A 22,456-nucleotide genomic window follows, 5' to 3' on the forward strand; every position below is an offset into this window, starting at 1 on the left:
CAGCAGCACTCACTGTGTTTCCAAGGGTAGAAAGAGTGCAAATGGGAGGTTGTTTGTTCAAACTGTGGAACACCCTCCCTACTGATAGGAGACAGAAACACTCAGAATTGGCATTTGGAAGAATCTTAAGACCTGGCTTTATAGACAGTCTTAATTAGGCCTTAGTCATGAGTATAGGGCTACTGTGGTTCCGGAATTTTAGCGCAGGGACACACTGAAATGTAGTGACCAAGCGCTCTATAAATCTGTTAACAAAACAGTGGCTTACGTTTGTACTTAAAGCAGTACCTCCATACTGACTCCTACCTAAATGGATGGTTCCAGCGGTGTTGTGGAATCAATATTGAAAGCATAATCTGTAATCAGTAGTGGTACAGTCCCAATGATTTTATTTTCAATGGGGGTGGATCAGTAAGTGTGGTCTAGACTAGCGGTTCTTAACCTTTTGACCTCCGTGGACCCCTCTCCCCCACTGAATCACTCCTGAAAGCCAGAGAGCCTCACCTAAGCAATTTCTTAGGGGTTGACCATCAAAATAATACACACAAATACAGAAAAAAAGTGTACATCAAATACACAAAATATTTCATTGGCACACAAAAACATACACAATAATCAATGTTTTAATGGGAAGACTGGAGCATTTCAAAATTAAGTTTTATTTCTAAACAAAAAAAATGATATTGTGGTCTCCATTTGATGCCCTTGTCCTCCCCCTTGTGACATCAGACGCCTGCCCCAGAAGACCAGTTGTTTGGTTGCCATCTTCCAGTTCGTTTTTCCACCATTGGGTCTGGAAGCAGAGCGAAGTAGAGGACATCAGTGTTTTTCATCAGGTTTTTGGGGAAAAAGACAGTGAAACCAAAGAAACATCATGAGAGAGATCAAGAACACAACACTGGTTTCAACTGGAAAAACGCAATTGGTGGAAACAAGTCAACCATGAGGTCAGAGAATGAATGTAGGAGATTCAGAACACCTAGAGATTTTACCCAAACTGCCACCACAAGTACGCCTAGAAGGTCAACCACACGGTTATCAACCTCTGCCTCCTGTGAGACCACAACACAGCAGGCTGCAGTGCGTGTGCTCAGTTCCTCTCAAGGACTGTGAAAACAAGTGAAAAGCAGAGGTGGCCACAGTATGCCATGTCATAGTCAAAAACATCCCTGAAGTACCACAGAGCTGACGCAGGAGGAAGACTTCAAAGTTGAAAAGGTTTTTGAGGTGGAGAAGGAGAGACTGAAAAAGTTAAAGGAAAAACATAAGAAAACCCAAAAACAGATTGTCATTGAAACAAAGAATCTCGAAGTCGAAAACAAAAGCTGCCCAATTACCAAAACCAACAGCAATGGGGTGAAAGCTATGGCAAAAAGAGCCCCATGGGTCAAAGCAAAAAGACATCACTGGCGGATGCCCCTCAGAACCAGCTTTGATGCTGAAGATTGATCAACAGCTCAGAAGGGAAAAAGAGCATCAAGAAAAGGAAGCCCCTGCACCAAAGAGGAAAGCTTAGACACTCAACATCAAACAGAATGCCCTTGACTACGACAGAAAGAGACGCGGCTCGAAGCTGAGATGGAGGCCATCATGAAGAGAAAAAAGGATTTTGACAAATCCCTCTAGGGTTTTTGTATCCCTTTCTCACAATATCAAAGGATTGACAATCATGTAAACACTATGCAACTTAGGTTTCTCCATAATTGAGGAAAAATATGTGCCAGTACCACAGAGGAAAAAGATTTTCATGAGAGCAGCACTGAACTCAATAAAAGCCAAGGCCTTCCCAATAGACAAGACAACACTGGCACAGATACAGCAAGCTTGCCAATGCCAGAGACGGCAGTCTGTTGACAGCGAAAAGTGTAGTGGTGGGATAATGACAATGATGGCATCCTGCATCCCCCTATTACTATGCACTTGAGACCCCTTCAGTAGTGGCTACAAGCAGAATAGTCATAGGCTACTGAGAATTTGGACGTTCTATTGGTTGTAACTACAAATGTACGGAAGGAGATGCAGTGGTGGAACCCAAAGACCATCACATTAGACAGATCTTTCAAGAGCCCAACTCTTTCAGTGGCCATCACAACAGATGGATCCCACATAGGGTGCTGGCACCAATGGAGGTGTTGAATATGAGAGGCTTCTGGAGTCCTCAGGAGGCAATGAAACATACCAATATCCTGGAGCTGAAGGCAGTCTTCCTAGCACTGAAAGCTTTCCAAAGTAACATCAAGGGGCAGGTAGCACATATCAAAACTGACAACAATCACAAGGTTCTGCCTCAACAAACGGACGATCAAAATCACACCACTTGTCTCGCCTTGCATAAGAGATTTGGAGGTGTGCTATGCAGAGCATGATAACACTGGTGGCCATACACCTCCCTGGAGTGCAGAAAACAGAAGCAGACAGACTGAGCAGTCAAGAGAATGCCTCACAGAAATGGCAACTGAAATAGCAGATAGTCATCTTCAAAAGGTGGTGTACATCACAGATAGACCTACTTGCAACAAGGAGAAACTAAATATGCCAAAACTTCGTCCAGGTACCTGCACCAGAGGTCAGAGGGAAATGCCCTGTCGGTAGACTGGCCAGGTAGATTTGCCTACGTTTTTCCAACAGGTCCAGTGACACCAATGGCCCTGAGCAGATGCAATCAGGCACACAGGACCATGATAACTAATCACCTTACAGTGGGCAAGAAAGACCTAGTTCTCTGAAATGGTGGGGAGGGCTCAGTACAAAATAATAAGATTGCCGCTCCACCAGGACCTACTGACCATGAATGAAAGCCAGATATACCACCCAGAGCCAGCAACACTCAGCTTAGCAGCATGGTTCCTGAGGACATAGAATTTGGCCACCTGGGACCACCACAAAGGGTGATGGAGATACTTAAGGTAGCACAAAGAGATACTACACAGCAAAGTGGAATAGATTCATACACTAGTGCAGGAACAGAAAATTACACAACCAGTGGGCAAAGGAGACCACAGTGGTTAGGTACCTCACCCAACTGTTGGAGAGGGCCTGTCTTACTTTTCTTTGAAGTAGACCACACAGCCAAAGTGGCCTACATCAGGGGTATCAAAGGCATAAGCCTCTTCACAGTACCAGTTAAAGATTCATAGAGGAGGCAAAGAAGATTGCCCCAGCAAGAACGGTGTTAGCACCACTGTGGAACGTGGAATGACCAAACCATTCCAGTCCATTTACAAATCAGATCTCAGACATCTAACTTTAAAAAACAGCCTTTCTGATAGCCATCATCTCCCTAAGGAGGGTTAGTGAGCTACAGGCACTCCAATACAGGACCCCTGCATGCAGATAATTAAGGACAGGGTAGTAATGAGGATGGACCCACAATTCCTACATACCTCCATGTCAACCAGATGCTGCAGGTATCAGTCTTTTGAGACTCTGAATACACAATTAGGAAGAGTCCTACACACTTGGGATATAAGGAGAGCAGTTACATATTAGCTGCACAAAACAAAAGACATCAGGAAAACTAGTCAGTATAATTCGCCCTAACAACAAAGGTGTGCCAATCACAAAGGAAACTATCAGAAAATGGACACTATAAACTAACCAAACATGCTACAGATTAGCAGGCGCAGAACTACCACAAGGACCTAGAGTGCACTCTAAAAGAAAGGGAACCACACTGGTTATATAATTATAGCCATCAGTTCCATCAAAGAAAAAACAATGGTTACTTACCTGTGGGTTTAGTTTTCCAGCTTTCTGGACTCACATACGAGCCCCCCTCCCCCACCTTCCAAGAAATGAGGAACTCAGAAAACAAAGAAGAAAGGATAGGGAGATAGAAGGAAAATGGAACCACAATGAGAGAAGGCTGCCACAGAAAAAATGAAGCAAGATTAAGATAGAAATAAGGAAAAAGGAATCTGAAGATGGCGAACAAAAAAACAGGCTTCAAGGGAAGATGCCTGACTGTCACAAGGGGAAGGACAAGGACACCAAATAAAGGGTGGTTGATGCCGTTCAACAAAAAAAGGAGAAAACAAGCCTTTGCAGTGCAATGGGTCTCGCGTTTGCTCGAGTTAGAGCTATTAGTGTTGTAAATTCCTAACTGGACTTTTCTTGCCACATAAATTGAAAATGAAAAGTAAAACAGTTGACATAAGCAAGTCAATTCAAAGCGCCATGGCTGCCATGACCATGAGCGCAAGAGTTATGTGCTCCCTGCATTAATGTCTAGAAAGGATCTTGGCTGGGATGAAAGGCAAACCAACACCAGAGGAGGGATCATCACACGCTGTGACAGGAGGAAGCATGACGTAGTGTGATGGCCAACAAAAATGTTCACTTGGTGAAATTGCCTGGGAGGGAACTAAGCAAACAAAGGAGAGACAATTCACAAAATGCACCAGTAAAAATGCAGCATTTAAGATGAGCACAACAAAGAATGAATAGCAAACGTGAGCGTGGTTAAAAGCCCACAGAGCAATTACAACAGGGCAGAGCTCTTGCATTCTTGACCCTTAAAAGGACTACTAGAATAATTCTAGACCGAATCACTAGATGGCACAGCATGTGAATCCAGAAAACTCTTCAAGCTGCAAAACTACTTCTACAAGTAAGTAAACATTTTGGGCCAGATGTAGCAACCCTTTTGCGAGTCGCAAACGGCGAAAATCGCCGTTTGCGACTCGCAAACGTGGGTTTGCAATGCACAAATGCATATTGCGAGTCGTTACCGACTCGCAATATGCATTTGCGACTCGCAAATAGGAAGGGGTGTTCCCTTCCTATTTGCGAGTCGGAGTGGTATGCAACTCCATTTGCGACCGCGTACGCGGTCGCAAATGGAGTCGCAGTTACCATCCACTTGAAGTGGATGGTAACCCACTCGCAAACGGGAAGGGGTCCCCATGGGACCCCTTCCCCTTTGTGAATGGACCCCAAATTATTTTTTCAGGGCAGGGAGTGGTCCAAGGGACCACTCCCTGCCCTGAAAAAAACGAAACAAAAGGTTTCGGATGTTTTTGAAATGCAGCTCGTTTTCCTGTGAGGAAAACGGGCTGCACTTCAAAAAAAAGAAAAACCTTTATGTTCGATGGCATATGTCGCTGCAGATACACATGTTTCGCACAGTCCGCTGCCTGGTGTTGGGCTCGGAGTATTACAAGTTGTTTTTCTTCGAAGAAGTCTTTTTGGTCACGGGACCGAAGGACTCCTCCCTCTTCGGCTCCATTGCGCATGGGCGTCGACTCCATCTTAGATTGTTTTTTTCCGCTGTCGGGTTCGGACGTATTCCTTTTCGCTCCGTGTTTCGGTTCGGAAAGTTAGTCAGAATCTCGGAAGAAAGCGTCGGTATTGTTCCGTTCGGTATCGGGATAGTTAGTTACATCGACACCGATCATCGGAAGACTTTGGGGTAGCTTCGATCCCCCATCGGGGCCTGGTCGGCCCGACCGCGTGCGACATCGAAGCCGATGGAACGGACCCCGTTTCGTTTCTGCCCAAAATGTCACAGTAAGTATCCTTATACAGATCAGCACTTGGTCTGTAACTTGTGCTTGTCCCCCGAGCACAAGGAGGATACCTGTGAGGCCTGTCGAGCCTTCCGGTCCAGAAAAACACTCCGGGACCGAAGAGCCAGGCGTCTACAAATGGCGTCCACGCCGACAAAACAACGTTTCGACGACGAAGAGGAAACATTCTCGGTTCCGGAATCAGAATCCGGAGACTCCGACGTCGAACAACAGCAACAAACAGTGAGTAAGACGTCGAAAATTAAAACCATCGAGAAGACAAAAGCCCAGGGGACGCCACTGCCAACAGGCCATGGCTCGACCCATAAAACCGGCGACCCGTCGAAGGCGCCGAAAAAGGGCACGCCCATAGCGAAGACACCCGACTCCGGTCGAGGGACCGCCATGGAGCAACCTCGGAGCCGAGATAGCGGCTCCGAGAGGCAAAAACAAGATGCCGAAGCCGAAAAAAGATTCTCTCTCGGTGCCGAAAAGTTCCACACCTCCATCCTACACAGAGGAACAAGGAATAAGTGGCCAGATGCACAGATTTGGACAAGAGCTCCAAAGTGTAGAATCAGACTACACACAAAAGAGACTGTACATCCAGCAACACACAGGGAAGATATCAACCCTTCCCCCAATAATGAGAAAAAGAAGGATCGGACTTCTCAAGGATGACGCACAACCACAAGCCAAAGTGGTTAAAAAAGTCACGCCTCCGCCCTCTCCACCACAACAGGCATCGCCGGCACAAACACCGCCACAAATGCACTCACCAGCGCAAACTACCATAAGTCAAGATAATCAGGATCAAGACGCTTGGGACCTATATGACACCCCAGTGCCGGACAATGATCCCGATTCATACCCCACAAAGCCGTCACCGCCAGAGGACAGTACCTCATACTCGCAACTGGTAGCTAGGGCAGCAGAATTCCACAATGTCCAACTGCATTCCGATCCTATAGAGGATGATTTTTTATTTAACACCCTCTCGGCTACACATAGCCAATATCAATGTCTCCCAATGCTACCAGGGATGTTACGGCACGCAAAACAAATTTTTGAAGAGCCCGTAAAATCAAGAGCCATCACCCCAAGGGTGGATAAGAAATACAAACCACCACCCACAGACCCAGTGTTTATTACTTCGCAGTTACCACCTGACTCCGTAGTAGTAGGGGCAGCTCGCAAAAGAGCAAATTCCCATACATCTGGCGACGCCCCACCTCCGGACAAAGAAAGCAGAAAATTTGATGCGGCAGGAAAAAGAGTAGCATCACAGGCAGCCAACCAGTGGCGCATCGCAAATTCTCAAGCGCTGCTGGCCCGATATGACCGCGCACACTGGGATGAGATGCAACTTCTCATAGACCATCTTCCCCAGGAATACCAAAAAAGGGCGCAGCAAATAGTTGAAGAGGGACAAACAATCTCAAACAATCAAATCCGCTCTTCAATGGACGCAGCCGATACTGCAGCGAGAACAGTCAACACTGCTGTCACCATAAGGAGACACGCTTGGCTCCGCACTTCAGGCTTCAAACCTGAAATCCAGCAGGCTGTCCTTAATATGCCCTTCAACGAGAAACAACTTTTTGGCCCTGAAGTGGACACAGCCATTGAAAAACTCATAAAGGACACAGACACGGCCAAAGCCATGGGCGCACTCTACTCCCCGCAGAGCAGAGGCTCTTTTAGAAAAACTCCATTTAGAGGGGGGTTTCGTGGCCAACCCACAGACACCACCAGCCAACAAACAAGAACCACACCATATCAGGGTTCATTCCAAAGGGGAGGTTTCAGGGGATATAGAGGGGGTCAATTCCCAAGGAGTAGGGGAAGATTCCAGACTCCAAAAACACCTCCACCTAAACAGTGACTTTCAAGTCACACAACCCCTTCACTCAACACCAGTGGGGGGAAGACTAAGCCAATTCTACCAATCTTGGCAGCAGATTACAACAGACAATTGGGTATTAGCAATAATCCAACATGGCTATTGCATAGAATTCCACAAATTCCCACCAAACATCCCTCCAAAAACACGCAAAATGTCACCACAACATTTAGAACTTTTAGGACTAGAAGTTCAAGCACTACTGCAAAAGGATGCAATAGAGTTAGTACCAGTACAACAAAAAAACACAGGAGTTTACTCCCTGTACTTTCTAATTCCAAAAAAAGACAAAACATTAAGACCAATATTAGATCTCAGGACACTAAATACCTACATCATATCGGACCACTTTCACATGGTCACACTACAAGACATCATTCCACTGCTCAAACAGCAAGATTACATGACCACATTAGACCTAAAAGATGCGTACTTTCATATACCGATACACCCTTCTCACAGAAAGTACCTAAGGTTCGTATTCAAAGGAATACATTACCAATTCAAAGTGTTGCCATTCGGAATAACAACTGCACCAAGAGTATTCACAAAATGTCTAGCAGTAGTAGCAGCACATATCAGGAGACAACAGATACATGTGTTTCCTTACCTAGACGATTGGCTAATCAAGACCAACACAGTAAAAAAGTGCACAAACGACACCACATATGTCATACAAACCCTTCACAAACTGGGTTTCTCCATCAACTATACAAAGTCACACCTCGAACCGTGTCAGACACAACAATATCTAGGGGCAACCATCAACACATCAAAAGGAATTGCCACTCCAAGTCCACAAAGAGTGCAAGCATTCCACAAGGTAATAAGTGCTATGTTTCCAAACCAAAAGATACAAGCAAAATTTGTGCTAAAACTCCTAGGCATGATGTCATCATGCATAGCCATTGTCGCAAACGCAAGACTACACATGCGACCCTTACAACAGTGCCTAGCATCACAATGGTCACAGGCACAGGGTCAACTTCAAGATCTGGTGTTGGTAGACCGCCAAACATACCTCTTGCTTCTATGGTGGAACAGCAAAAATTTAAACAAAGGGCGGACATTTCAGGACCCAGTGCCTCAATACGTTATAACAACAGATGCTTCCATGACAGGGTGGGGAGCACACCTCAATCACCACAGCATTCAAGGACAATGGGATGTACACCAAACAAAATTTCATATCAATTACCTAGAACTGTTAGCAGTATTTCTAGCGTTAAAAGCCTTTCAACCCATAATAACACACAAATACATTCTTGCCAAAACAGACAACATGACAACAATGTATTATTTAAACAAACAAGGAGGAACACACTCAACACAATTGTGTCTCCTAACACAAAAAATATGGCAGTGGGCGATTCACAACAACATTCGCCTAATAGCACAATTTATTCCAGGGATCCAAAACCAACTAGCAGACAACCTTTCGCGAGACCACCAACAAGTCCACGAATGGGAAATTCACCTCCAAGTTCTGAACAAGTACTTTCAAATTTGGGGAACACCCCAGATAGATTTGTTCGCAACAAAAGAAAACGCAAAATGCCAAAACTTCGCATCCAGGTACCCACACCGCGAATCACAAGGCAATGCTCTATGGATGAGTTGGTCAGGGATATTTGCATACGCTTTTCACCCTCTCCCTCTCCTTCCATATCTAGTAAACAAGTTGAGTCAAAACCAACTCAAACTCATACTGATAGCACCCACATGGGCAAGACAACCTTGGTATACAACTCTACTAGACCTTTCACTAGTACCGCATGTCAAACTACCCAACAGACCAGATCTGTTAACACAACACAAACAACAGATCAGGCATCCAAACCCAGCATCATTGAATCTGGCAATTTGGCTCCTGAAATCCTAGAATTCGGACACTTAGACCTCACACAAGAATGTATGGAGGTCATAAAACAATCTAGAAAAGCTTCCACTAGACACTGCTATGCATCTAAGTGGAAAAGATTTGTTTGCTACTGCCATACCAATCAAATCCAACCATTGCATGCCTCTACAAAGGACATAGTGGGATACTTACTACAATCTCGCTTTTTCATCTATAAAAATACACCTCGCAGCAATATCTGCTTACCTACAAACTACTCATTCATCGTCTCTATTTAGAATACCAGTTATTAAAGCATTCATGGAAGGGCTAAAAAGAATTATACCACCAAGAACACCACCAATTCCTTCATGGAACCTTAACATCGTCTTAACAAGACTCATGGGTCCACCTTTCGAACCCATGCATTCCTGTGAAATGCAATATCTAACCTGGAAAGTCGCATTTCTCATTGCAATCACATCCCTCAGAAGAGTAAGTGAAATACAGGCATTTACCATACAAGAACCATTTATTCAAATACACAAAAATAAAATAGTTCTAAGAACAAATCCAAAATTTCTACCAAAAGTAATCTCACCATTCCATTTAAATCAAACAGTAGAATTGCCAGTGTTCTTCCCACAACCAGATTCCGTGGCTGAAAGGGCACTACATACATTAGACATCAAAAGAGCACTAATGTACTACATTGACAGAACAAAGCTAATCAGGAAAACAAAACAACTGTTCATAGCTTTTCAAAAACCACACATAGGAAATCCAATCTCTAAACAAGGCATTGCTAGATGGATAGTCAGATGTATTCAAACATGCTATCTTAAAGCCAAAAGAGAACTGCCTATTACACCAAAGGCACACTCAACCAGAAAGAAAGGTGCTACAATGGCCTTTCTAGGAAACATTCCTATGAGCGAAATATGTAAGGCTGCAACCTGGTCTACGCCTCATACATTTACTAAACACTACTGTGTAGACGTACTAAATGCACAACAAGCTACAGTGGGCCAAGCTGTACTAAGAACATTATTCCAAACTACTTCAACTCCTACAGGCTAAACCACCGCTTTTAGGGGAGGTAACTGCTTTATAGTCTATGCGAAACATGTGTATCTGCAGCGACATATGCCATTGAACTGAAAATGTCACTTACCCAGTGTACATCTGTTCGTGGCATTAGTCGCTGCAGATTCACATGTGCCCTCCCGCCTCCCCGGGAAGCCTGTAGCCGTTTAGAAGTAGATCTTAAATCTTAAACATTTGTATATTTGTAAATAATTATTATAAACTTTTTATGTACATACGTATTCACTCCATTGCATGGGCACTATTTATAGCAAACAACTCCATCCTCACCCTCTGCGGGGAAAACAATCTAAGATGGAGTCGACGCCCATGCGCAATGGAGCCGAAGAGGGAGGAGTCCTTCGGTCCCGTGACCAAAAAGACTTCTTCGAAGAAAAACAACTTGTAATACTCCGAGCCCAACACCAGGCAGCGGACTGTGCGAAACATGTGAATCTGCAGCGACTAATGCCACGAACAGATGTACACTGGGTAAGTGACATTTTCATTAAAAGGCAGGTCGCTAACATGGAGGCCTGCTGACGTCAGCAGGCCTCCATGTTAGCGAGTGCCTATACTCGCAATGGGGTCGCAAACTGCGACCCACCTCATAAATATTTATGAGGTGGGTCTTTGCGACCCCATTGCGAGTTGCAGAAGGTGTCTGAGACACCTTTCTGCATGTCAAATTGCGACTTGCAATTTGCGAGTCGCACAGACTCGCAAATTGCAAGTCGCAATTTGATTTTTTCCTACATCTGGCCCTTTGTTTTTGAAACTTCACAAAATGTGACACAGTTGTTTGTAGTTTACAGCTGAGCTTCAAGGAACACTCAATAAAATAAGCATTGGCATAACCAGTATGTCTGGCATGCACAAATGCTCTTTTCATGTCTTACAGTATTATGATAAACATATTGGCTTCTTTTATATAAGCATTTATATAGAACTTACTGACTGTCTTATGGTTCAGAAGGATAGCTAAAAACACCTGCTTTTATGAATCAAGTCAGCATTACTTATTTTATCAGCATCCAAAGAATGGAAAGTTAGGGTGTCATGTTGCAGCTTAAACCTGCATATTGTACATATTTCCTTAGCAAAAATTGCCTCAATGAGCCATTGTACTAACTTCATAGGCTTGATATCATGTACACAGGCTTCTGTGATAGCATTTTGCAGTCAGAAAGGTAGGTGGGAATGCCTAGGAATTCACCAGCTATATCTGCTCAAAGCAGACAGAAGCCATCCTATGTTTTGTATTTGCACATATGTAGCTCTTCATATTACTGACAATGGAATAAAGTGTATTTGTTTATTTCAACAAAAAAAAAATGAACTGTTGAAATGAAAAATAATGAAAATGAGTAGGAAAAAGCAGCCATTTCTGACGTTTTAATCTGTACTTTTTTGTCATGATTTACAAAAGTAATAATCTGCTACATTTTATAGACTCTTCAGGTCTTGGGGATATTTAGGCTTTGTAGTTTCTCCAAAAACATGTAATACCCTGAGTCAACAAATGAGCTGCTCCTAACAATGATTTTTCATTGTGTACCGACTACACAGCAATTCATATGGTAAGATATATGAGAAGAAAAATTGGTATGAATGAAACCTATGTATTTCTGAAATGTGTACAAGATACTGAGGTCCAGATTTACAAAGGTTGTCATACAACGCAATCCACCAGCTAAAGTATTGCTGGAAAAATGAGTTTCTAGGCTTTGTAACAATACCTCCCTTTTGGCACAATTATATTTGAGTGCCGAAAATGGACCAGTTTAAACCCCCTCTGTGCTCCCAGGGAAGCAGTTTTTTGGGTGCAAGTATTGCCAATGGTGTGATTGCCTCACTGTGCAATCATGCCATTGGCAGGACAATTACACCCTTGTGGGCTGGAGAGGAAGAGTGTGATGGGGCACCGAAGCAGCACAAAATAGCTACTGCTCTAGTGCTGGGCATTTACATTACCTCCACCTCCTTAGCAACTGGTTTTGACTACTATAATGCCATGGGATAGCTTGCCTTTTGCGTGGAGAAGGAAAAGCACAGCAGTCCCTAAAGCCTATGTGCTGTGGATACCATGGCGCAGATTTTCTAAATGCCTCAGTGGCTGGAGGAGGGTGCGACTGTTTGATACCATACCCACAGCTGTGAGGCCTCACTGAGCTTCCTTCTCCACTCAGCCTGCAAACCCTGGCAGCATCTTAATGGTGCAGCTGGTCTCAAGAATACAGTTTTTGAAGCTCGCCTTATCCATTGAGGCTTACACTGGTTTGCATTTTTTTCTCTTCATGCATGCTAGTTCTTCTTTACTGGATTTTACTGCATTATAAGTAGTGATCTCTCAGCACCCTTTTAGAGCTGCCAATTTTTACATCTGCTCTCACGATGCTCTGATAGGTCGTCCATTTCCTTGCCTTCACAGTTGTGTTATGCCATCCCAAAGAGCTATCCCCTACACTTTCTATTTTCAGACTCTGCCTGCCGGTTGTGTTCAGTCACTCTTCACCCCTTCACAGACTTTAACTCACTTTCATATTTTTGTGAGTTCTCTGCTTGCTATGATCCTTGGTACCGACCATAATCAGATGTTTTAAATGTATACCTTACATACATCTTTCAGAACTTTAAAATGCTTATTTAGGGAAGTACTGAACAACTCCTATTCTTCAAAGAGAAATCAGCAGAATGAGGAATGAATGGGTTGAAAGCAACGTGTGTGTTCTAAAGTAAAACTCAATAAAGTATCCAGTGTTATTCAGTGGGAAAAGTTATATATATATATATATTTTTTTTTTTTTAGAATTGATTATGGAAAAACCTACAATATAGTCCTTGGATCGGGACAAGTCGTTCTGGGAATGGATATGGGTCTCCAGAATATGTGTGTAGGTGAGAAGCGTACAGTTATCATCCCACCCCATCTTGGCTATGGAGAGGCAGGAGTTGGTAAGTCAGTAGCTGTTGACATTTCACTAATACATGTATTTTTCATTAGTCCCTTATAAAATGAATAGCTGGTCTGAGATATAGGCTATCAATCAACTGTATGGCAATAGTTTATTTAGGGTAGGAAGACAAAATAATGCATTTGTATAGCACTCGGCTACCAAAAACGTGTCCCAACGCTGGTGGCAGAAATTACCTAAGGAACCCAGAGTATCAGCATGATGCAGAATCAAAAAGGTGAGTTTTTAAACCCTACCTGAAGAGCCGCTCCGAAGTGCAGCATCTCAGAGACAAGGACAGAATATTCCGTAGACTGGCTGCCAAAGTGGAAAAGGAATGACCTCCACACCTGGATTTATTTATCCTGGGAGTTAAAATAGTTTGAGATGATTGGATCGCAGGGTGAGTGCTTGCCCCGCTAGTTTAAACCGGTTCCTGAAATACTCAGAGCCTTTAGGACTAAAAACTCGAAATGCAAAAGTAGGGGCCTTGAATTGTATCCTGCTTTTAACTGGGAGCCGCTGAAGTTTGCGCAGATGACGGGAGACTAAAATCCAAGTGGGAATCTTAAAAATCAGCCAGGCAGCTGCGTTCTGTATAATTTGCAGTTGTGGAATCAGATAATTAGGAAGGCACAGGTAAGGACTATTACAATAATCCAGCTCAGAGGTAATTAAAGCATGAAAAATGGTCGTTTGATTGGCTGTTGAAATTAAGTAGAGCATCTCTTAAGTGCTCTCAGAGTAAAAAAAAAACAGGAACTCGACAGTGCCTTAATCTGGGGATTTAAAGAAAGATCAGAATCAAATTTGAAACCTAGATTCCTTACTACACATGCAGGGCTGGGAGGAAGTCCTAACTCAGGAGGCCACCACAGACCAGAATCTGGGTTGGATTTGGTGCCAAAAAAGTACCTCTGTCTTATCTGAATTAGGTTTCTTTTTAAAACTGACGTTCATCCAATCCATGACGGATTTTATACAGATTTTCAAAGAATCCAAAGTAGAATGGACTTTTTCTTGAAAGACCAAGAAAACTTGAGTGACATCAGCATATGATATGAATCCAAAACCATTGTTCTTAGAGTCACTCCAAAACTATTGTCCAGAGAATCACTGCTCCCAGATTGGTGTTCTTCATTGTGAATAGAAAGAATAATTATAAAAACTCAGTCCTGCAGATGGGGAGGTCGACGTTGATCCAGCATGAACATTGGCAGTACTCCCCAATCCTATTGACACTAAAATCTCAGTTATTATCAAGCTTTCACCCATAGATGGGGTTGTCCCTGTGGTACTGAAAATAACCATCATTACTTACACATTACACCACATCACACCCCACCTCAAGGAGCTACACTGGCTCCCGCACCAGAGGAGATGCCAGCTCAAGATGTTCACCCAAGATGTTGGCATACAAAGCCCTGCACAATGAAGGACCAGCATACATCAAGAAATGCATGACCTTCTACCAGCCAAAAAGGACACTGATGATTCGCCTCCCTCTTCCTTGCTAACACTCCCCAGACCCACTGAAGCAACAGCAGAGTCTGTTCCTTCTCAAATCTAGTAGCCAAAGCTAGGAATGACTTTGCCCTGAACCTCAGGACTCCCATATCACTCCAGCAATCCAGGAAAACACTCAAGAACTGGCTTTTTGAATAACTGATCACCAGGAAGCAGTTAGCAACTCCAGCGCCCTGAAACCGTCATAGGTGATTTGCAGCGCTTTATAAATCCGTGATTGATTGATTTCTCAAATTAAAAAAAAAAAAATCTAACTTCCGCATGAAGTACCCTACATAACTATCGCCCTGCAGAGGGGCTTCTGTGCTGGGTGAAATTCTTGAGGAGGTAGTGGTTAAAAAATTTGAGTGCCACCATTGATTGGCCCAATATCTTGAATTGTCAGATAATCCAGTTTTTAACAAATCCAGTTCTTAATGCTGAACATCACAGACAATATCCAGCAAATTATAGATTTAGGTCAGTTATATATCATTTCAAAGGTCATTGGACCTTTCAGTCTCGCTTCATGCAGTAGACCCTTTTACCTTCTTCAAAGGCTGCAGATGGCTTACAGTAGTATGGCAGATGTTTTCACTTCATAGCCCACTGTGCCCCTGGGCCGTTCAATATGTTTCTGTGCCCAATTCTTACTCTCACAGAGGATTGAGGATTCCAGTTTCAGGCTGACACCGACACACAACTTCTCATGTCACTCAATGGGTTCCGCTATCAGTTCAAGCTCCAAGTCTACCTGGCCTACATTGGAACGTGAGTACAAAGTATTTGACTCCCAAGTTAATGGAAAAAGACCCACATAACAAATGACTGCATCAAAGATATCCTTCACCCACTGCTGTGCCAAAACAAATCTTTATTCTATTCAGCTGGGTCTTAATCTTAGGTGTCTATTAGACAAACACTTCTCCTTTAAAATAGACCACATATTAGATGGTTAGTGTTATATTTGTTGAGGGGCAGTGTAATTTTAAGTGTGTTTGCATGTTAAACAACTGTATCTTTACAAAGATCCTACCTATATCTCGCTACACTAGCTTCTTAAAATTTTATGGCATTGGATTTTTAAGTCAACTTAGGGGATAAAAGGTCTTCAATTGGCTTTTCACTTGTAAATGCACTGATGCACAGAGGTATAAACCATGTCGCCCAAATACAGATCTGTTCTGAAGAACTAACTGTATGCATAATTATAGAGAAGACCTCACTTCACTGGCGGCCACAGGGTCCCCAGAACATTCACCCAAACACACAGCAAGGTCGTTTAAATGTTATGCTGATCAGTGTTCTATATTAATATAAGATATGTTTTTTGTTTTGTGTAAAATGCTAATCATAAAATTACTCCCTAGAACACTTGTGTCTATTTATCTCAAACTAATATTCAAAGGGTGACAGGTTAACACTGTTATGTTGTGTCATGGAGCGAGCACCTATGCCCAGATTTACAAATACTTTGTGCCTTTGCAAAGCAAAGTCTTGCAGGGGTATTTACTTCCCACTACAAAGAATAGTTTGCGCTGGAAAGGTGGCTTTTTCTGTCCTTTTTGGGATCTGTGTCAAAAGTTAACACTGCTTTGAAGCAGGTGCTAACAAGAAGAAATGTGTTGGTTGCATGTGAGGCTGTAGGTACACGCGCTTTGAATAGTCCTGCCATCTAGTGTTGGGTTCGGACATTTCAAGATGCTTTTTTCACAAACTCTTTTAGTTATAAGATGTGGAGTGACTCTCCCCTCTGTTCATAATGCTCATGGACACCAACTTCGCCCTTAGATTGTTTTTTCCACCAGAGGGTTGAGACTTGTTGAGCAACTGATCTGAGATCAAAATGCTCGCAGCACCTGGGGTCCTGCAGTGGTTCCAGCAAAAAACAACAATTTTGTGAAATCCACATAATTGGTTCCACAACCAAGACATGTCACTCAGTTATAGAGGACTTGGGCTTGGAGAAAGTCGGCATATGGAACAGATTCCCTTTTCTTTCTGGAAATAATTTAATGCAAAATACCCTTGGACCGATCAGCATGAGGTCTGTAACGTCTGTCTACTGAGCACCAAGAGCTCGTGTACAACTTCTGTCTTGGCTTCCGGGGCAAGAAGGTGCTTCCGGTGGAAAAGTGGAAAAGACTCAGGAAACATTTGGAGATGGAGTTTGAGTCATTGTCAAATAATCTGTATCTCCTAGGGAAGCAGGATCTCATTCACATTGAGGAAAGAATTGCAAGCCCCTCTGGTGCAACCCTTACGGAACGCACTCCCAGTCCTGAGACTGTCTTCAGATGCCTTCAACAAAGAAAAGTAACACTATTTGGAGTTGACGCTGGTGGGACCACATACAAAAAAAAACCTAAAGTTGTGAGTGCAATCCCCAGCTGCGGGGTAAAGGCACGCCTTCAGAAACTGACCTGTCTTATGGAGTGCACCATCCCTGAGAGAGCTGGGCATCGAGCCTCCAACAGGTAGAAGAAGAGCACTAGTCCATCACTGCCATTGGTTCCCTGTTGGAGAGACACCATCCAGGCCCTGCCTCGACAGTTTCTCAGAGTTGAAAACGCTGCAGCCAAGGTCAGAGCCGAAATCGAAGCCAAAGCCTCAGTCGGCACCAAACTCTGAGGCTTCCCTCATCAAGAGATTGGGATAGAAGCTCGACACCCAACAGAAGTGTCACTATTCACCCTCAGACAGCCATGGTTTCAGCAAAGCCTTCGCAGTTAAGGCCCTTTTCCATAGAAAAGGAGATCTTATGAAGATCTTGAGTATGAAGCACCTCTGCACCTAGTCCCTAAGAAACGCAGGGAGCAAGTAACACCCCCTCCAGCTCCACCTTCCCCTACCACACCAAATCAGGCACTGCTGCCTTCACCTTTGCCAAGACCACCTTCATCACCACAGCCACACACCACCACCATCACCTTCAAGACCAGTCTCAACACTGCCTCTATCTAAGCCAGAGCCCCTGGAACGGACAGTCCTCTCCTTTTCAGACCCATACATCCTGTACCAAGAGAGGGACCATATGATTAGGCCATTGGTTCTGGGGACATGGGTGACCCATAGGACGACTATACTATCAGCCCTCTTACCCCCAAGGATTATGACCTAGAGCCATACCCGGCAAAACCACCACCAGATGACTCTACAGCATCCCATGCTGTCATACAGATCAATTCTTACCTATGCAGAAGGGTATGGTCAAGACGGCCTCTGTTAATTTTAAAGACCCAATGAGGGCCAAAGTGGTTACACCCTGCAGAGAGAAAAAGTACAGAGCCTATACTGAGGATCCCCTTTACATCAGGGGCCAGGTTCCTCCAGACTCTCTGGAGGTTCAGCCTGCCAGAAAGAAGGCACTAACACAGGCCACAGGGGACACCCCACCTCTGGATAACGTGGGTAAGTACATCAGTGCTATGGGGAATTAGATCACAGTAGGTGAAACCACACAGTGATGTATTGCAAGCTCTTTTCCATTATGGTCATGTTATGACAGATTTCATTGGGAGGAGATGGAGAAAGTTATAAACCATCTCCCTGATGCCTATAGTAAAAGAGGTGAGGAGCTAGTTGGTTGTGGAGGGTAAAGTTATCGCTAAAGCAAACATAACACTGTGCCTTAGACGTTGCAGATACTGCCTCCCACAGCTTCACATATCAGGTTTTAAACCAGAAGTGCAACATTACTTCCTTAATATTCCATTCAACGAGGAACATATCTTTGTGAATGAAATGTTGGAAAGAAATTAAAATGATGCAGATATTGCCAAGTCCATGAAGACTGTACAACATAACACCTCAAGGGACTCTTTGAAGACTACAACCACGAGGGGCTGAAATAAACATTCTAGCCACCCAGCCGCAGAAATACAGAGGAAGTAGTACCAGGCCTTTCTTGACCTCTAGACCAGCAGGGGATATTGGTGGCAGGGGTGGGGGGGGGGGGTAGCTAAGAGGCAGCAGTGGTAGGGGTGAGACTAGAGGTGACTCTGGAAAAGAAGCCTTGGCTCCTAAGCACCAACTCACCATAAAGTACCTGCCGATCACGTACTGGGAAGAGGATAAGGGATTTTCACTCCTGTTGGGTGGAAATTACATCAGACCAATGGATTCTAAAGGGTTACTGCTTCGAATTTCACCCCACTCACACAGTATACCACCGTGCCAATGGGTAATCAGTCAGCATCACCCCACTGTATTACAAGGGGAAGTCCAAGCTCTCCTTCAAAAGTGCGCCATACGTACAGTACCTTTACATCATCATGGAAAGAGTTTGTACTTGGTGTACTTCCTCATTCAGAAAAAGGACAGAACCATACTGCCCATCCTGTACCTCAAATCACTCTACCAATTCATCCTGTCGGAACAATTTCACATGACAGCCTTGCAGTATATAATCCAGTTGCTTCAACAAGAAGAATTTATGACAATTTTAAATGTCAAGGACTTCTACTCCCACATTCCCATCCACCTCTCCCATCATCGGTACCTCCGGTTAGTAATAAGTGCACAGCAGTACCAGTTCACAGTACCACCCTTTGGGGTTACAACCGCCCCAAGGCTCTTTACCAAGTGTCTGGCCCTCGTGGCATGTGAGGATACAGCTTCCACACCTTTCCTTATATCAACGACTGGCTGACCAGAAGCAGGAGAAATCACTGTACCTACAACCTTTTTTGATCATGACATTGGTGCATGGATGCGGGCATTTCAACAGCTGCTGCCTCTTTTTCAACCTGCTTGTCAGATGACGGTAAGAGCAATATAGAACTTGCTCAGGATGATGGCTCATGCATAGTATTTGTACCATAAGCCAGATTGCACATGCACCCCTTAGACCAGTGATTCCACCAGTCACTGTCATAAGGAAAATGTCAGGTTGAAGATTTAGGCCTTTTTTGCACCCTCTTCCAAATGTGACCATTACCACCAACACACCGCTCTTAGCGCCATAACTGCCTAAGGCAGATAGACCCTCTTCAGTAGAGCAGGCAGATCAGCTACCTGGATTTACTAGCGATTTGCCTAGCGCTCAAATTCTTTTATTCACTCTGTGGCAAGGTAGTCCTTGTAAAGACAGACAACATGACAACAATGTATTATATACAAAAGCAAGGGGCACCCATTCCCCTCTGACATTTACCATAGCACAACCGATTTGGCAGTGCTCCTGGCCAAGCAGGATACATCAACAAGTAGTAAGAAGTAATGTTTCATCCATTCAATATTAGGTTACAAAAATCCATAGATATATTAATCAAAGAAGCTAAATCTGAATGAATAACAATTATAGTGCAGTGCTCCATCATGAAAATGCTAAACCTTGCAATGTGCAAGTACTCGATATCGAGACAAAGTCCAGTACTCTATTTTAAAGTGCAGAGGCCTAAAAAGTGCAAATGCGGAAAACAGTCTAATTAAGACAAATAGGCCCTCATTCTGACCTGGGCGGGCGGCGGAGGCCGCCCGCCAAAGTCCCGCCGTCAGGTTACCGTTCCGCGGTCGAAAGACCGCGGCGGTAATTCTGACTTTCCCGCTGGGCTGGCGGGCGGTCGCCTTCAGACCGCCAGCCAGCCCAGCGGGAAAGAGGCTTCCACGATGAAGCCGGCTCGGAATCGAGCCGGCGGAGTGGAAGCTGTGCGACGGGTGCAGTTGCACCCGTCGCGTATTTCACTGTCTGCGCAGCAGACAGTGAAATACATGTTGGGGCCCTCTTACGGGGGCCCCTGCAATGCCCATGCCAGTGGCATGGGCACTGCAGGGGCCCCCAGGGGCCCCGCGACCCCCCCTACCGCCATCCGGATCTCGGCGGTCCGACCGCCGGGATCTGGATGGCGGTAGGGGGGGTCGGAATCCCCGCGGCGGTGCAGCAAGCTGCGCCGCCGCGGAGGATTCAATGGGGCCGCGGTACACTGGCGGGACCCCGCCAGTGGTGCCGGTCCGACCGCGGCTTTACCGCCGCGGTCGGAATCCCCATTGGAGCACCGCCGGCCTGTCGGCGGTGCTCCCGCGGTCCTCCGCCCTGGCGGTCAAAGACCGCCAGGGTCAGAATGACCACCATAATGTTCAGTTGCACAAAAACAATACAAACTATAGTGCACTCTGTATTAAAGCACAAAAGACCTAAAAAGTGCAAATACACAGGTAAAGTGCTATAGAGACAATTAATTGCAAGAAGGATATATACAGTTCTGTCCACTGAAATAGTGAAATGTAATAATACCAATGTATGTATAAAACATCCAACTTACCTCATAGTATATAAAGTGCTAATAGAACATGCAGTTGCATAATAAAGTTTGCAATTCGCTGCAAATCAAGTAAGGTACAAAGAGCTATTACACATAAACATAACACATTTAAAAAACATTTAACACATTTTTAAAATTTTGCGCAAGCCATTTCAGTTGGGGGTGGGGGAGAAATAAACATTGACGAGCCTCTATTACTGAAGTTATAATATGTTTCAAAAAGGCCAGTCTCAAAAAGTGGTGACGTGCAGAATAAATATATGGGCATACGGAAATCTGGTTAAGGCAAAGATCACAGTCCCTCTCATCCTTTGGAATGCCTTCCCATGTTCCTGTGATAATTCATAGGGGTAGCAAGTTTAACCTGAATAACAAAATAATTCTTTGTACGCCATGTGGGAGATGCCATAGGAGATAGGATTGTTTTTTTTTACGGATGCTACTTTCTTTTATCATCTAATTATTTGCATTAAAAAAAAAAAAGTTTGGGGAAATGGTAAATCTCCACTCTGGACAATCTCAAACACTTAAGTAGAAGACAATGTACTTCTTCCTTTCATACTATGCAAAATTTCAAGCTTTAATGTAGCTCGAATAGAACGTATTTCGCTATGTCTCAAACTGTTACCCTCACCTGAGGACAGCTGCCACAGCGAGCACAACTATAGGGGTACCACATATTCAAGCTGAAGAGCAGGTGGGGAAGCCAAAGAGTTCAAATTACAAATTTGGTACCATATGCGCCCTTTTACTTTCTAAAAAAAGACCAATGCTGCACATCCATCTCTTTTCAGGCATAACTCTGTGTAGGTGGGATTTTTGTGTTCTAAATCATTAAGGCATGTGCAAGGTGCCTTTGTCCACAAAACCTATACAATCCGTGGATAGCAGAGGCCTGGGACAATACCCTATTTTTACAATGGGTTATGTGATCCTTATTTAGGCAGTTGCTTGAGAAGATTCGACCACGGTATAAATACATCTGCACTACTTCCATTATGGCACTTCACAAAAACCAGTTAAGGTTTTGCCCGACTCTGTCAACCTTCGTTCTAAAGATCATGACTATAATCTTGGATATGTTTATTTTTTATAATACATTTTATTTGGTTTTCATAGATATACATGGCCTGTGCTGCCGAGTAATATATTGAATGATGAATTTATTACACCAAATATACGAAACATACAACTTGTACAGACATCCCCACCCGCCCCTGCCCATCTCTCACAGCTCACCATCATGTCCACAAAGCTCTAATTTCCCTACATTTGAACCTCTTTCCTTGCCCTCAGTGCCATATCCCCAAATGTAATCATCAATACAAGAGTCATTAAAGCGGATAGGTTCTAATACAATATCTCGATATTCTGCCCATCGTTGCCAAATTTTTCAA

The 22,456-nt window shown here is 44.0% G+C and overlaps 1 protein-coding gene across 1 annotated transcript in view; it reads left to right on the forward strand.

Annotated features, from left to right (window-relative positions):
• Window positions 1-22,456, forward strand: part of FKBP9 (FKBP prolyl isomerase 9) — a 264,101-nt gene that overhangs the window by 140,377 nt on the left and 101,268 nt on the right. The window contains exon 8 of the mRNA XM_069215456.1: window positions 13,146-13,291. Within this exon, the coding sequence (XP_069071557.1) occupies window positions 13,146-13,291 (146 nt within the window). The remainder of the gene's footprint in view (window positions 1-13,145; window positions 13,292-22,456) is intronic.

The sequence above is a fragment of the Pleurodeles waltl genome, chromosome 2_1 (genome assembly GCF_031143425.1).
Source record: "Pleurodeles waltl isolate 20211129_DDA chromosome 2_1, aPleWal1.hap1.20221129, whole genome shotgun sequence".
NCBI classification, from domain to species: domain Eukaryota; kingdom Metazoa; phylum Chordata; class Amphibia; order Caudata; family Salamandridae; genus Pleurodeles; species Pleurodeles waltl.